The sequence below is a fragment of the Lissotriton helveticus genome, chromosome 6 (assembly GCF_964261635.1).
Source record: "Lissotriton helveticus chromosome 6, aLisHel1.1, whole genome shotgun sequence".
Taxonomy (NCBI): Eukaryota; Metazoa; Chordata; class Amphibia; order Caudata; family Salamandridae; genus Lissotriton; species Lissotriton helveticus.
In genome coordinates this window covers 1,713,937,316-1,713,954,993 of record NC_136067.1, presented here as the reverse complement: position 1 = coordinate 1,713,954,993, position 17,678 = coordinate 1,713,937,316, and the positions used below count along the sequence as shown (strand labels likewise).

At 47.2% G+C, this 17,678-nt stretch overlaps 1 protein-coding gene across 1 annotated transcript in view; it reads right to left on the bottom strand.

The window, feature by feature from the left end:
* Nucleotides 1-11,913: 11,913 nt before the first annotated feature.
* The window catches only part of SNRPB2 (small nuclear ribonucleoprotein polypeptide B2), a 32,300-nt gene continuing 26,535 nt past the window's right edge, over nt 11,914-17,678 (bottom strand). Inside the window, exon 7 of the mRNA XM_078649583.1 lies at nt 11,914-14,339. Coding sequence (XP_078505709.1) covers nt 14,180-14,339 — 160 coding nt within the window. The 3' untranslated portion in view covers nt 11,914-14,179. The remainder of the gene's footprint in view (nt 14,340-17,678) is intronic.

Below are 17,678 nucleotides of genomic sequence, written 5' to 3'. Positions count from 1 at the left end.
CCGCTACTTGGGTGTTCGTGAGGGGGTCGCCCGTCGTTACAGATCTCAAAACAGGGATACCAGTCCTATCTCTGCTACGTTTGGCGAGGCGTGCAAGTAACGAGCCCGGACGCTCTCCCTCACAATATGTCCTAGCAGTAGCATATTTGCCCAGATGCTTGACCTCGGCATCCGCCTCCTCATTACATTTCTGCAGGACCTCAGCTATAGCCCGGGTCAGTGTATCATCACACGTCTGCTGCCGCCGGAGCTTCAGATCCCTGAGCTTGGATTCTAAGGTTTGTAGTCTGCCCCTAATCGATTTCAGCACTCCAGCGTGCTTGGAAATCGTGACACCCCTGAGGAAAAAGTTTAAACGCCTCCCAGACAGATTGAAAAGAGTCGACAGAGCCCACGTTGACCTCAAAAAAGGTAACAATAGCCGTCAACAGTTCCTCCTTGAAGAGGGCATCGAGCAGGGAAAACGGGGGGGGGGGGAGCGCCAAGCAAAGGGCGGAATCCTCTGCGTGGGCGTGGTGAAAGCCATCAGTATAGGAGAGTGGTCCGAATATGTGCGTGTCAAGACAGTGCAGGACTGTACGTTAGAAAGGAACTGGGAAGAAACAAACCAGTAATCAATTCTCGTGTGGATATTATGTGGGGCCGAATAGTGCGTGAACCCACCCAGTGAGGGGTGCCTGTGTCTCCAGACGTCAGTCATGCCCAGATTAGCAAGTTGCACAGTCAGCGCCCGAGCAGAGGCCGATGGTAATCGGGCCGGGCCGTCCGACCTGTCCAGCCCCAGGTGTCGCGTCAAATTAAAGTCCCCCACCCCAGCAAGTCAATTGCTCAGTGTGTGGCATGATCTTCGCAGTTAGTGCAGTGTAAAAGTCCGGGAAGTCGAAGTTGGGACCGTAAGTATTCACCATGCACATGTCCATGCCCTTGCCATAGCATCTAGTGATCGTATACCTCCCGTCACTATCCGTCACTAGGGGAGCCCATTGCAGTGAGGACTTTGGGTTGAACCACGTGAGAACACCCCTAGCGTGTGTAGTGATCCCTGCCGCATGCACATTGCCCCCAAGTCCCCTATAGCAAAGAATCAGACTGTCCATGGGAAGGTGGGTTTCCTGCAACAGCGCTATGTCAACCCTGTGCCTAGCGAGGTATTGTAAAATTTGTCGCACCTTGCTGTGGTCATTGAGGACCCGGACGTTCCAGGTCATAAACCTTAAAGATCAGGAGATTCGTCCTCTACTGTCATCATGTTATCCAAAGTGTGTGTGTGTCACCTACCAAGCGCATGCCAAGCCTACTCACACAAATATAATCTGCCTTCATCATACACATAAGCCTATGAGCCGTATCCAAAGAACACAACACAACATTTCTCCAATACTGAAAAACGTCATTCCCTCTAAACGCCCCCTCCAGAAACCCTCCCACGCTAGCCCTATGCCAACTAGGCCACGCACCCCCTTCCTCACCTCAATCCCCACCGACCCCCCATCCCGCCCCATCACAAACAAGCTCAAAACTTAAACAACCAAATCTGCCATCCAAACCGCACCTCCCCTCCCCCATACACACATTAGAACTCAGTGATTATCAAACGAGGGCAGAAGTAGCCCGCAAATACAATCTACAGTCAACAAGAAGGAATAGGTAACATCGCCCCCCGCCACCCCCGTCTCGAAAAAGGAGATTAGGTTAGGAGTTGAAAACACATTTCCCGTCATAACCAATTACCCCACAGAGCAGAAACAGTAGGCTGGCGATCCTCCGGCACAGCAGAGAAGCTCAAACCCCACAGCAAAGCCCCATACCCTTTCTATCGTCCAGAATGATAGGCACTGTCAAATGAGCAGAAGGGCGGGGGAGTGTGACACACAGTGACATGTTCAGCATCCTGACATACGCAGCCTCCGCACCACACAAAGAATTACCAGCAACGCTGTGGGCAATGGCTACCAACCCAAAAACAGGAATCCCCTCAAAGCCCAGATCAGAATGCAGCATTCCCGCCCCCCCGCCTGGTTAATACGTATTATGTGTCATGTAGCTTATCTGCACGGAGTCCGTTCAATCTTGTTCCTCCAGGGAGCCATCCGCTGCGCCTGCCTCCCCAATCCTGGGCGGACGACTCTCTCTCTGCCAGTCTCTGAGGGCTTTCTGTAACACCTTGGGGTCCGTACAGAATAGACACCTCCCCTGCCTGTTGATCCTCAGCTTTGCTGGATAGAGCATGGCATAGTCAGCTCCTAGCTCCCGTAGCTGACGCTTCATCGGCGCAAACTGTTTTCTGACCTCCTGCACTCTAGCAGTAAAATCCAGGTATAATGATAGCACCAGCCCTCGTACTGCAGTGGCTGCTTGTCCCTGGCCAATCTCAAGGCAACATCGCGATCCCGATAATTAAGCAGTTTAGCTATTATGGGGCGAGGGGGCGCACCCGGTTTTGGACGTGGTCCCAGCGAGCGGTGGGCCCTTTCAACCACAAACATGGCAGAAAAAGCTGTGTCTCCAAGGAGTTTCTTTAGGAGCCTTCGATAAAAAGCTCCATATTCCCGGTCTGGGTGGTCTCTGGAAGGCTCGTGATGCGAAGATTACAGCGCCGAAAGCGTGCCTCTAAATCCTAGGTTTTATCAATTAAGGTCTGCATAGGTCTGCTGATCTGCTTATTCTCGGTGTCCAGAGAGGACTGCGCCTCTTCAACCTCAGTGAGGCAGCGCTCTGACATATCATTCCGCTCCGCCTGCTTGTCCAGCCGTTCGGCCATGTGATCCATGGGGTACGTGAGAGCGTCAAGTTTGGTTCCCAAGGCAGTCATTCCCCCTTGTAGATTCTTCTCCATGGCAATAAACAAGCCGCACAATTCCTGCTGCTGGGTCTCCTCCGGCATGTCGCGTTCCGCGCAACCGCCGCCCCCGCGTCATCCAGCGGCTTGGATCCCCTGGGACCAAAAGAGAGCTTAGGTTGAGTTCTGTTTGAGCGGCCCATATCCGCAATAAAAACATACTCTGAAGACAGTAGGTAAACCAGGGGCCTCAAGCTATCTTAGAGCGGTCCCCCACTCCTGTGCGGCCACCGCGAAGGAGCAAGTGCAGATGACGTCCGATGAATGGTGTACAGGTGACGCTCCTCCAAGACTGCGCAATCCGCCTTAAGGGGCACCCTGGGCAGGTCCTACTCCAGGGGCCGAGAGGTGACAGGTCAAGGTAGGTCGCGGTGGCCCGTTCCCAGCGCCACCATCACGCCCTCCGCAGGGCTAGACCTACCGTCAGCGCAAGGGCGTGGGTGCTCCCTGGGACGGGATGTCTGCCCACGTGCGTCAGTGACCCCAGTTCAGATCGCTAGGGCCAGCACTCTCTGCAGCAGATATCCACCAGAACAGCTATAGGCACTGCCAACGGGCAGCAACACCATGGAGGGGGCCAAGCACAGGGAAACGCACAGTGACACCCGCTGTGCCGCGGATCGTAGAGAGCCCGCTGGTCAGGCCACTTTGCGAGTCGAAAGATCGGGTCGCTCCAGGAGTTATCACGCACGTGTAGAGCGTGAAGGCGGCAAAATGGCGGCACCAGCACATCGAGGCCCCCAGCGCCTCCGGCCGGGTGCTATAGGGACGATGGGATAGCGCAGCAGCAGGTACAGAATTCTCGCCCCCTTCCACTGGCCGTCGAGGGGAGCAGCATGTCAAATCCCCCCAGGGGGGCACCACGAGGCAGGTAGCTGGGTTCGATGGTCGGCCCCTCGCGCAACGCTCCCGGGGCAGAGGAGAGGGCACACGGGGCATCGCACTGCCCGGTTCAATATGAGTCCCAAAGGCACCCGCCAGGGGCCGCAGCAGGCCTCCCGCTCCGCTCCACTCCGCTCCGCTCCGCTTCACTCCTCACGTGCAGCTCCAGCGCGATGCCGAGGCGTGCAGGTCTCTCCGAGGGGGAAGACTCAAGGCTGCAGGCCCCCTCCGCCACGATCTCGCACCCCCTCCAGGCTATCGCCACCGCTCACCGCCTGTTTCAGGTAGCGTCGCCAGGGTCACCTCTGGGACAAGCAGGAGGAGGAGTCACGTCCCCCGCTCCGGGGCTCGCAGTAATTGAGGCTGCTGCTCCGCTAGGCCTCGGCGCAGCGCCGGCCGCAACAGGCTTCACAATGCCCGCCGGGCAGATAAGTAGGGCAATCGGCAGGATTTCGTGCCCGCAGCCGCTCCACACCTCGATGGACCTCCGTGGAGCATAAGCAGAGCTCAACTCTCCAGGATAACTTGCAGGACAGATGTAAGAGACGGAGGAACTCGGATTCAGGCGGCAATCTCCGTTGCAGGCTAGCTCCGCCCCCTGCCCTTGGCATTATTTGCCATACGTTGTAAGGAACAAAAAAGCACTGGGTATTCCCCTTTCGAATTATTATATGGACACAAACCCCGCACCATGTTGGATATGGCTCAGGAACAATGGGAAACTGAGCCAAATAATACCAAACCCATGACCGAATACGTGGCCAATTTACGGACTCACTTGAGCCAGATCAGTACTATTGTCCGGAATAATCTGGAAGATGTGCAGAATGCCCAAAAAAGACAGTATGATAAAAAAACAACGAACAATCTTTCCAAGTGGGGGACTTTGTGTTACTAATGATGGCATCCTCAGATCAAAAATTATTGGGGCAGTGGCAGGGTCCCTATGACGTAGTCGAAAGGGTGACTCCGGTGACTTACCGTGTCGAAACCGATCCGGTTAAGCACCTCTCCCAGATTTACCATGTCAATTTGCTTAAAAAGTGGGAAGGGCCTTTGCCAGCCACCGTAAACATAGCGGAAACACCAGCATCCTTGTTTCACCGATGTATTGACCCGGATCTGCCCATAACACTAAAAAAAGACCTATCCAAAGTATTACAACCCCTTGCCAATACCTTTTCCACCTCCCCAGGTAGGACCAACCTCATTGAACATACGATAAAAACTCCTCCAGGAAGGCGGGTCCGTTTGAGACCTTATCGTATACCTGAAGCACGTCGTCAAACCATAAGGGAAGAAATACAAAAGATGTTACAGATGGACATCATTGAACCTTCTGTGAGTGAGTGGAATTCACCAATTGTTCTGGTGCCAAAACCAGATGGGTCGGTACGTTTTTGTACTGACTTCCGTGAAGTCAATAAGATATCAGAATGACACCTACCCCCTTCCACAAGTGGATGAAATGGTGGAAAGAATAGGCAGAGCCAAGTATATCAGCACTTTAGATTTGTGTAAGGGGTATTGGCAGGTGCCACTACGGAAACAGGAGAGAAAAAAACAGCACTTTGACCGCAGATGGTCTATACCAGTTCAAAGTGTTCCCTTTTGGCTTACATGGAGCCCAGCAACGTTCCAGAGGGCCATGAACGTGATATTAAAACCCCATGAGAACTATGCTGGTGCCTATATAGATGATATCATCATTTATAGCGACACCTGGGAGCAACATTTGATACATCTATCACAGGTCATCCAGACGTTAGGATTACATGGACTAAAGATAAATCCGGCCAAAACCCACCTGGCTGCCCAAACAGTTCAATACCTAGGGTACTTACTCGGGGAAGGAGTCATAAGACCTCAGGCCTCAAAACTCACAGCCATCTCACAGAAACCCTTACCTAGAACAAAGAAAGATTTACGGGCTTTCCTGGGGTTACTATCGTAGATTTATCCCAGGGTTTTCCCCAAATGGCTGCCCCCTTAACTGATTTGCTTCAGAAAAATGCCAGAACTGAAGAAATCTTAGGATTCCCTCCCTCTTAGGTGTTACACTCCTTTGAATCTCTGAAGAAGTCTTTATCTTCAGACACGGTTTTGATTAGTCCCGACTATTCCCGTCCCTTTATATTGCAAACAGATGCCTCGGACCTGGGTATAGGGGCTGTGTTGTTTCAGGAGACACCCCAAGGCGAAAGACCAATTCTATACATCAGTCGTAAACTTTTTCCCCGAGAGAAAAATTATGCTACCATTGAAAAAGAGGCCCTGGCCATAAAGTGGGCCATAGAATCCTTACGCTATTATCTGGAAGGTCGAGAATTCACTCTTTTTACCGACCATGCTCCCATCGAATGGCTAGCTAGAAACAAAGGACACAATGAAAGAGTATTTAGATGGTTTCTTTCGCTACAGCCATATAGATTTCAGACGAAACATAGGAAAGGGAGTGAACAAGGAAATGTGGATTATTTGTTTCATTTCCCCAAAACTCAAGCCCTAGAAGAAAGACAGCAAGGGAAAGGGGATGTGAGAAAGACCGGGGAACAGAGGATGAACTTACTGAGGTGTCGCCATGGGGGGAGTCCTCAAGGCGGGTTGAACAACAAGACTCTATTCACGGACTACAACGTCCATGCCCCTCTCATGTTTGTTTACAGAGAGACGCCGACGTCGAGGATAACCCGGAAGCAACCCTGAGAGGCCCCGGAAACACTCATGACGGCCCAATAAAAGACGGCCAATATCAAGGGGAGGGGTCAGTGACCGGCGGCGCGAAAAGACCAGGAAGGAAGACTTGCGAGCGGGAGAGTGCGGAAAACGGAACAGAGACTGAAGACTCGGGACCCGAGAAAGAAGACGCAGGACCAGAGTTGCAGGACGCGGGACCATCAGGAAGCACCGAGGAGCCGGAGGAGAGCTAGTACGAAGACTGGTGGTGCCCGGAGGATGCTGGGGAGCGGCCACAACTCTGGAGAGTTGCGGCGGAGCCAGTGAGTGACTGCGGCTCGAGGGAACCGGGAGTGGGGTTGTGGCAAGAGAGAAGGGGCACCGGGGAGGGTTACGGGTAGCGGGCGAGTTCTTTTGGGTACTTCAGCACTAGGATTGTGGCAATAGAAACAAGGAAGGTTGTAAGGCCTAGCACAGAATCGTTTCAGGACTGCCATAACAATCTAAGCTCCGGGGCATTTCCCCAAACACCGCCCATAATGCCTTCACTAAAACCGACCCTTCCCTCACTAAACCTAAGCCTTATCACTTAAGAAAGCTCTTTCAACACCAGGGTGTGGTAAAGGTATAGCTCACTCACGCATTATGTTATGTTATGTTATGTTATTGGTTCATTTTTATAGCGCACGGCTACTCAAAAAGAGTGTCCCGGCGCTTTTATTGGAGAAGGCGAAGAAGCTGCAACATAATAACATAACACCAAAAGAAAGACTAAAAGACTTAGCATTACTACAAACCCTTATCTCACGGCTTCCTCTTTTCTTTCCTCCTATGAGCCACCGGGGAGATCACCTTGACAAAGAGGAAGAGGAACAAGAACCCCTCAACCGGAGAACCTTGTCATGCGCAAGCTCATCATCCAACCAGTGGAAAAGCCCTGTACTCAACCCCTGCCTTCCACTATTGAAAATAAAAACCCTCCTGTTCGAAAACTTATACAGCCTCCTCGCCTGTTTATCAAACCCGCCCTCCCACAGTGGTACTGGCTTTGTGCCCAAATGGATGTGTTTAGGAAAAAGGTGACATCCAGTAGGTTGACTTGCACATCGGATGAAAACCTCGAGGTACAAAGCCAGACATGGCAATGCAGAGAAACTGAAGTTCCCATGTTGAAAGCCATGGAATCCGACGTGCGAAGATCAGAATATGGGGCGAGGTGAGAAGTGCAACCTCATGTTGCATTTTCTTTCCCAATACCTCCCTATGTTTAGACTGAGGGAAATGAAGGGCAATACCAGCAACATGCCTTAGGGAGCAGGATGCTTGTATGCTCAAACCTTCAGGAGATGGATGCGCAGAAAGAAAGGATCTCCTTGCACAGTGCCATAGTGCCTTGCCGCCAATCTGTTCACTGCTGGTACTGAGATGGGCTTCTACCAGGCTGAGATGGCCAGATATAAGGTGTTATGGATGGGAAGCAGGGGTTCTGAAGGAGCAAGACCTCATTAAGGATTTTATTTTTGATGCCAAACAAGAAAAGCTGTAAATTAGCACATTGGTGGCCTTCTTGACAGGACGTCTAGGTTTGGGGTCCATAAGGGTTTTCCATTTCAATTTCTGGAGTGGTGTCCAGACCGCTAGTTGTGGAGAGGCTTGCAAGTTCAGGAAGCTGTTCTTCCTTCGAATCATCCCACAAAGTTTAAAGGTTGAGTGGATCTGGATCTGACCCAAAGAGGTCATGGACCCTCAGCCGGTATTCCTCTTCCTCCAAGAGCCTCCTAGCGCCCCCCTCCTTGACCTCTTTTTAGGTAAGGTCTCCCAGCTGGGGGAGGTGGCACCAACAGCACAGAGTCTGGCACTACAGGTGGTGGAAGCATCAGTAGTTTCTGCAGTATAGCCAGTAACAGCACTGACAGCTGTGGAGTAGTTTCTCTCTGTGCTGGGATGAGGGAAGTAGACACAGGCATAGACACTAAAGTCACAGTGCCATACGGCGTCCGAGTCAGAGAGAGGACATATGAATGCCTTATGGCATCACAGGGCCCACGGGCACACCAGATAGAGCATTGACCCTAGCAAAGATGGAAAACATGGTGTGAAGAAATGCTGACAGGTACGAATCCGGCGCTGGGAATTCTGGATATGAAGGCGTGGACATTAGGAAGTTTGGGTAACTCTGGGACCAGCACCAGTGGCAATCCAGATGGCTACATGGCTACGTGGAGCCGCTTTAGGGGGGATCTTTTGGTTCTAACCTACGCCAGAGCAGAGGATGGAGATCCTGTAGGAGACTGAGGTCTTGTGCTTCGGTTTCTTACCTGATTGATGGGAGGAATGTGACCTGGAGAGCAACATCTAATGACGATGGCTCCTCTTCTCATTCTGGGCCTTGACCATAAAAAGCTTGGCCTCCCACTCGTTTATTGTTTTGAGATTAATGCTATGGCATTAGCCACAATACCTAGAGTCATGGTCTGACCCCATGCACCAAAGGTAGAAGGAACGGAGGTCAGTAATGGACATCTGTCCCTCACAGTCCGAACCGGGCTTGAAGCCAAAGCGCTTCAGAGTAAACATAATACTAGAGTATTACAAGCATTGTACGGAAAACCCACAACTCTCTGGATAAAGGGACCGCCAGATCCACGTCAAAGGCATGTAAAAAGGAAAGAGATGATGTTATGCCAGGGGGATGCTATAAGGCTTTGTTGTTGTCACGAGAGGAGAGAGCGCAAGAGATATCCCATCAAATTTTAGTCTACCACAAGTCACAATTCATAGGCTCTACACAGCTACAACAATGTCCTGGGGAAGTGACAAATTGTGTATTTAAAACCCTCTTCTACCAAAGTAAACTTACCAGAGTGGTCGTGCTCTCTGAATTGGACAGCAAGTGTCATATATGCAGGGGATACACAGTGGTAACTCATTCGACAGGGTCCACACCACCAGCTGCTGTTCATCAAAGTTGTAAGGACGCCCAGCCTCGCCTCCAGCTTCCTAGCGGTCCCCCTTGCAGCATCAGCCTGGTATGGTTACCTGCGCAGGCCTTCTTGCTGCACCTCCTCATCGCAGCGCGTTCCACAGGCTTCCAAGTTTATACCACTGCAACTGGAAGCCACAAACCTACCCAGAAAATATAAAGAACAAACCCCCGCCCCTCCCCCAGTCAAGGTTTACAACGGAGCCCAATTATACCACTGAGTGTGCAGACTGGCCCTGAAGAAACCTGAGGGCACAGGCTGAGGTATCCAGCTACTCAATACCTTCTGTAAGCTGAGAGCACACTGGAAAAACACTGCAATTGACTCAAGCCAAAAGGCTGATCCTTATTCCAGGTTTCACAGATGGGTAATTTAGCTTGATGTAAATATAAAGTTTATTTAAAAAGTGATGGCCGGAATTCTTGAACTAATCTCAGCCACTGGCAATTATGCAGGGATGGGTTGCTTGTACTTCGATTTAGGGAGGATCTGGCCTGTCAAACGAGGAAGGACTGTTCCCATCAGAGAGGGTCAAGACTGATCAGCATATGGCTGGGTCCAAACGGAGATGGTATGGTGTGCAAAATGAAGATGGACTAAGACAAGGCCCGAATAATTACCAGGGGCTGAGATTAAAGTATTCCATCCATCCCTTTTTTTGAACATTTTAGTACACAGAAAGTGCACATAATTTTCTTACTACCCAAGTATGTCAAGGTAAGTTTCAAAGTACTGTGTGCGTGAAGATATCATACCTCCGTAAAGCTTCATACCAAAACTTATTTACAAATTCACTCTGACATTTTTTGGTTGTAAGAACAATCACTTGCACTGTATATTTACAGTAAGGTAAAAAAATAAAGAAAGAAAAGATTTTCAGCAACAAAAAGGTACAAAAAGTACTGCAGAGCCACACGGGAGTTGGAGAAGGGAGTGGGGACAAAAAGGAGCTAATAGCAGCACATCTTCGGCAGGAGAGGAACAGTGAAGGAGTAATAGTGTTTTCTGATCAGGCTCTATGATCCCAAGGCGGACACCTACAGTCTCAACCCTTTGGGTCGGCTATCCTGAGGTCAGTCATCTGCAAAGGGGAAAAGGCAGAATACGATAAGATGTCATATTAAAGGTCAGACTCTCGCTTGATCCGACAAAAACATTGGGAAAAATGCTGCTGCAAAGGAAGAAAACCAAAACGTATTGCTTTACTATTAGAATATACATTCATTTAGTGTCTGCGGTAAGCGGTCAGTGGTATACGAGATCAGCTGCAGAAACGATGTAGCTCCATCGGTTCTTATTTCATCATAAGCAACAAGGATTGCTGGGACTTTGGCTAATGCAGACAGCGATGTGGGTGGAAGGAGACATTATAAGAAAAAGGACCGCACATAAGATGGACGACTATTCTTGTGAGAAACCAAAATGTTGTTCGTGTTTTTGCAATATTTGGAGTGGTGTCCCCTGGAAGTAACAGGGAAACCAGACAATCAAGGGATAAACTGTATGTCAAACGCACAAAAGGTGATTGGAGGGAGGCTTGCAATTTGTCAAACCTCTGGCACTCGCTCGGGCTAGCATTCTTACCCACTGTTATTTTGCCCACTATGTCACCTCAGAGTAGACCCCAGCTATGTGCAAAGCAGCCTTGAGTCTTCTCCAATGGGAACAGTTCAGTCCAAACTGCCAAGCAAGATCCTCTTCAAAATGGTACACGAGCACTCCAAAAAAAGTCTCACCATGATTAGACTCCTTCAGTCGGGTGGAGCTTGGTTTCAGTGGCACAGTGAGCAAGGGACTCGTGTCTGGGCATAACCATGGCCCCTGAATGCATTACATCAAACACACAAAAGGAGATGGGAGGAAGGCTTGCAATTTGTCTAACCACTGCCAATCGCTCGGGCTAGCATTCCAACACACTGTATTCTTATCTAGACAACCTGGGAAGTCGCACAACCCCAGACTTCCCTGGTTGTCTAGTTTACAGAATTATCTGGGTTGGTAGGTTTCCCTGGGTGCCAGCTGAGCCCAGGCCCAAATACTGCAACTACCTACCTTACCAGAATGGGTGACTTTGAAAAGCAAAATCTTGATGTTTCCTTGTGTTTTTGATGCCTTTCTTGTCAGAGACAATAACCCAATCCTTACAGGTGGAAACGTGTTATCAAAAGAGGTGTGGGAACAGTGGGTGGTAGGAATTTTGCTGATCCATGCAGATTCTGGAATTTTACAGAACACAAAGGTGAGGGAAATCTATGATTTTATTCAAAGCTTGACATTTGAGAAATAAAAACAGTTGGATCCACACAAACCACCCTGGCCTCCCTTAGGCGAGTTTTGAGGTCTTTCCTGATGCGGGTGATAGTCACAGCTACACAAGTGGAGAACTGTATTTTCAATAAAGTGTGAGAATGCTGGGTGAAAGGAATTTTGAGGAGACACACACATTCCAGAACTTTTCCTCATAGAACGATGAGGAAAATAATGGATTTTATCCAAATTGTTATAGGAATTCTGAGTAAGAAACAATAGGCCAAGGTACCGGTTTTATTGGGAGGCACGTTGGAATACAGAACAGTAGAACATTTAACATAAATTGATTTTCTTTCCATGGTTTAGCTTTCAAGGGTAAGCTAATGAGCAACATAGAACTTTTTACAAATTGCCCCTCTAAATCACATGCAAACCTGAGAGTCCAGTGGTAATATGGGTACTTGGCCCTCGCAGTCTAAGGGTCGACGGTACAGAAACTTCAGGATGCCAAAGGTGAAATGCTCTCAGTGACAACTGGAGCACAGTAACTTGCAATTTCCCTGCGACACTCTCCCCCCTTCACTTTCTCCCCAATCCGGAATTCTCATACCTTTGATTTGGGATGAGCGCTTCATAGTTCTATTACTGTTGGGATGACGTAATGTTTTTAGCCATGGGGGACATGTTGTAAGTCTAATATTATGACTTAAGCCTCAGTGTGCTCTTGATATTGTAGAAGAACGGATATCTTGCCTCACTTCCCACACTTTAGGGCTGCAGAGGTGGGCTTCATATAGAGACAAGTGGTAACCATGAATCACTCCAAGTTAACCCCATTCTTGTCAAACAATTGATGTGTTGACTCGTGTTTCTTGGTACGATACAGGTGTATTCCTTTGCTTATTTATAGTTCATGGATTCTGTGCAAGTGATCCGTGATGACAGTAATTACTACCGTTATGCCAGGGACAAAACTATGCCAAGGAGGCCACCATCGCCTATGCATGCCTAAAAATTGTCAATCATTTTTTGTAAATCTGTCCTTAGTAAATACAGAAGATCCCTGCACATACATTGCCCGTAATGATGGTCTGGTTCACCATAGGTTATGTTTTAGTTGCCCACGATCTTACTGGCTTCCAAAGTGTTTTAACATACATGGTAGAGCTTCCTTTTAATTAAAGGTCCTGTTCTTTTACTCCGAGGCAATGCAAAATGCTGTTAAAAATGAAACGGCTTAGTTCACAGTGAGCAAGTTGTTTTGTAAGGAAAATAGACACTTCTGCCTTTTCTAATGATTTTTGTGCAGTATGCATCTAGATTTGAGGGAGACAATGAAGTACAGGAAAAAGAGGGCAAGATTATGTGTCATAGTACAATACGCTACTTCTGCAGTGGGCACAGTGAGCATTAAGTAGTGAATAGGGGGTCTGGAGTGTTTAGACACGATGTAGAAAAAGAAGCGATGTGTTGGGTAAGTATGCAGTAGAAGTTCCATAGACAAGAAGACCAGATGCTTTCCACTATTGTAGGTCGATGGGACTTGTGAAACTATAAGCTTGATAGGAAGAAGCAAGTATCTGTGCATCTTGTGACTTATTTATGCTCTGTGTGTTCACTGTCTCAAAGGTAGAAGTAAATGCAGCTTACTGTCCAGAAGAACCGAATTCATGTCGATCTTCCAATGGTATTAAAACATAGTTTCCCAATTACTGCAGAAAACACTTGAAACACACCTACTTTGCAAACAGCCAGGTTTCTAATTCAAGCACTCACCCACAAAACGTACCTTGAACAATAGTCCAATTTAATACTCCGGAGTCTTTGGCTGCAGAATAACTACCACATCCATACAAGTCTGAACCTTTTCGCAAATTGGACAAGGCTGATCAAGCACAGATGCTGCACCCAAACTGGGCTTAGATTGGAGAGCTTCACCACATCCACCGTATCATCAGTACTTTCTCACAACTATTTCCTGCATGACTTATAGAAACGCATGCAGAGTGGCAGGCAATGGGCAGATAGGAAACCGATCACCAAAGCAATGGCACACGGATTTCAACCTTCATGTTACACTCAGAACCCCCATTAGAACCTGGATAAGTACCCACTCTCAACCTATCACACACTTTTTAAAAAGCTGTAGTACTGTACAAGTCTTCCATTTAGGTGCAGCTGACTGTCGATAGTTGAGATTCTGTTGGAGAGGTACTGGAGTCAGACTAGACAATGTTACGATATGTTGATTCGAGTCGATAACATTATATCATCCATTTTATCAAAATATGAATGTGATTTTTGCAAAACGTTTGTTCAAAACAATCTAGCCAATAAGGTGAACATGTAGGCATTGTTATAAAACTCTTTAGCAGAATGCATTTATTTACAAACAATGGTAGGAGCATCAGAAGTGATAGTTTGGAAAATGATCACACAAACCTAATTTACCAGAGGATGGGAGTTTGCATCCGATTCTTGAGAAGGCAATGAAGAAAAACAAACAGTGAAGTCCATTTAAGTCTTTTCAGGAGTAGCTCCGTTCTTGTTATTTCTTGGCATATGTTATTTTCATGGCATGATGTGGTGTGATCTTGAATCCTTGGAGAGCGTCCCGCGCAGCTCCTGCTTGGCCTTCACTTTCAAACTCCACAAAAGCTATGTCATGTCTCCCAGGTATCAAACGCACCTCTTTGAAACCAGGAAATCTTGAGAAAATGACAAAATAGAAAATAATCACTCATACAGAACACCTTGGGTCCTTATGACTAATTTTACGCAGCACTTTTTTCAGCCACTAATCCACCAGTCGCCCTTCCAGAGATTAAATCCGTCCACATATAAAATGCCACGAGGAAACAAAGTGCTTTTAAGGCTATTGAAAAGCAAACCTAAATCCCTAATTATAATTTCTGAAAGACATCCCGCCTGCAGGTGGGATAACATTCTGCTGACAGATTGAGGTACTCAAAACAAACAAAATTAGACATTTCACTTTCTCTGCTGCACTGTATAACGGTTATTGGGCACTGGCTGTATTGCGGACATGATGGATTGTACAAAAACCCTGCCTTGCTCATCACTTGTTGGCATATACAGATTTATGTCTTTTGTGAGCACCCTCAAATTGAGACCTCCTCCTGTCTGGTCGAAGTCACCATGTGATCATAAATTACCCTCACGTTGCTCTGAGTTAGCAAATGATAGTTAGGTTGATATATACGCTTGAACAATGTATTGATAAAGCAAAAACAACACCATAAAATGTTGATAGTGAGGATGCAAAACATTTCCTGTTATGCTAAGATGCACAAACCACATTTACATTCAAGGGACAAAAACGACTTGGTAGAAATACATAAAATTGTGATGTGTCAATCTGCTTTAAGGAACTTAACTCAGAGTGAAGTTATAACCCTATTTGGTATATAATTGAATGTGGTGCCTTTAGGAAAACAAGCATTTACAATGCAACGGTCTCGCCTTTGCAAAAGTTAGCGCTTTTGGCATTGTAAATGACAAATGTTTTATTTATGTGTTGGTTTTGGAAACAGATAAATAAATGGCATTGTCATGAGCAGTAGAGAGTGAGTAGTAGAGAGAGAGTAGTAGAGAGAGTAGTAGAGAGAGTAATAGTGAGTAGTAGAGAGAGTAGTAGTGAGTAGTAGAGAGTGAGTAGAGAGTAGTAAGTGAGTAGTAGAGTGTGTAGTAGAGAGTAGTGAGTGTGTAGTAGAGAGTAGTGAGTGTGTAGTAGAGACTAGTGAGTGTGTAGTAGAGAGTGTGTAGTAGAGAGTGTGTAGTAGAGAGTGTGTAGTAGAGAGTGTGTAGTAGAGAGTGTGTAGTAGAGAGTGTGTAGTAGAGAGTGTGTAGTAGAGTGGTGAGTGTGTAGTAGAGTGTGTAGTAGAGTGTGTAGTAGAGTGTGTAGTAGAGTGTGTAGTAGAGTGTGTAGGAGAGTGTGTAGGAGAATGTGTAGTAGGGAGTGTAGTAGAGTGTGTAGTAGAGAGTGTGTAGTAGAGAGTAGTGAGTGTGTAGTAGAGAGTGTGTAATACAGAATGTGAAGTAGAGAGATTGAAGTAGAGAGATTGAAGTAGAGAGATTGAGGTAGAGAGATTGAAGTAGAGAGTGTGGAGTAGAGAGTGTGGAGTAGAGAGTGGAGAGTCTGTAGTAGAGTGTAGTAGAAAGTAGTGAGTGTGTAGTAGAGTAGTAGAGAATGTGTAGTAGAGTAGTAGAGAGTAGTAGAGGGTGTGTAGTAGAGTGTGTAGTAGAGCGTGTGTGTAGCAGAGTGTGTAGTAGAGTGTAGTAGAGTGTGTAGTGTAGAGTGTGTAGTAGAGAGTGTGTAATGTAGAGTGTGTAATGTAGAGTGTGTAATGTAGAGTGTGTAATGTAGAGTGTGTAGTAGAGTGTGTAATGTAGAGTGTGTAGTACAGTGTGTAGTAGAGTGTGTAGTAGAGTGTGTAGTAGAGTGTGTAGTAGAGTGTGTAGTAGAGTGTGTAGTAGAGTGTGTAGTAGAGTGTGTAGTAGAGTGTGTAGTAGAGTGTGTAGTAGAGTGTGTAGTAGAGTGTGTAGTAGAGTGTGTAGTAGAGTGTGTAGTAGAGTGTGTAGTAGAGAGTGTAGTAAGTAGTGACTGTAGTAGATAGTGTGTAGTAGAGAGTGTCTAGTATAGAGTGTGTCGAAGAGAGTAGTGGCTGTAGTAGTGAGTGTGTAGTGAGTGTGTAGTAGAGTGTGTAGTAGAGAGTAGTGACTGTAGTAGAGAGTGTGTAGTAGTGTGTAGTAGAGAGTAGTGACTGTAGTAGAGTGTGTAGTACAGTGTGTAGTAGAGAGTAGTGACTGTAGTAGATAGTGTGTAGTAGAGAGTGTCTAGTATAGAGTGTGTCGAAGAGAGTAGTGGCTGTAGTAGTGAGTGTGTAGTGAGTGTGTAGTAGAGAGTAGTGACTGTAGTAGAGAGTGGGTAGTAGTGTGTAGTAGAGAGTAGTGACTGTAGTAGAGTGTGTAGTACAGTGTGTAGTAGAGAGTAGCGACTGTAGTAGAGAGTGTGTAGTAGAGTGTGTAGTAGAGTGTGTAGTAGAGTGTGTAGTAGAGAGTAGAGTGCGTAGCAGAGAGTAGTGACTGTAGTAGAGAGTGTGTAGTAGAGTGTGTAGTAGAGAGTGTGTAGTAGAGTGTAGTAGAGAGTAGAGTGCGTAGCAGAGAGTAGTGACTGTAGTAGAGAGTGTGTAGCAGAATGTGTAGTAGTGACTGTAGTAGGGAGTGTGTAGTAGAGAGTAGTGACTGTAGTAGAGAGTGTGTAGTAGAGAGTGTGTAGTAGAGAGTGTGCAGTGATTTGAGTTTTACATCAAATTAAAAACGGGAACGGAACAAACTCATCCTATACATTATTGTGGTAGGTGCCCACGCATATAGGGTTAAATGATGCGTTAGATGCCACAGGTCCCACCAACACGCTTCCTTTATGATAGGAGAATGCCCAACATCGCGGAGATTTGCTCTCTGCTCTTCCCGGATATTTGTATTTTCAAATGTATAATGTTATCCTGCTAAACGAAGACGATGCTCAAACTATAAAAGAAGAGGGTTTCACAGATATGTTAGTCCTTCCGGGCAAACGAAATGACCCAAAGAAAGATCAAGTGACAGTTTAGAGCTCCAAGTGAGTCTTAATAAAATCAGTGTCTGGAACGCATAGCATCAAAAAACGAGCGGGGCATCAAACTGCAGTGTCATTCAATCAAAGCTTCAAGGCTTCTGAGCGCTAGCCGAGAATTATTTTTTGTGAAGCACTAATCACTGTGGAAGGTGCCCCTGCTATCCCAGATGTGAGAAGTCAGTCTGATATGAAAATAAGCAGTATTTGGAATGAATGTATTTGGCAGGGGGAAGGTGGGGCGGCGCAAGACCGTACTGACGAGTGAACAGGAGCCATTTTGTACCGAGTGATTCTGCCTGTGTGCATGTAGACAAACCAGGCAGCAGCATGAGCATGTGATTCGGTAAAATAACAAGCATTTACAATGCAATGGTTTTGCCTTTGTTAAAGTTAGAGCTATTGGCAT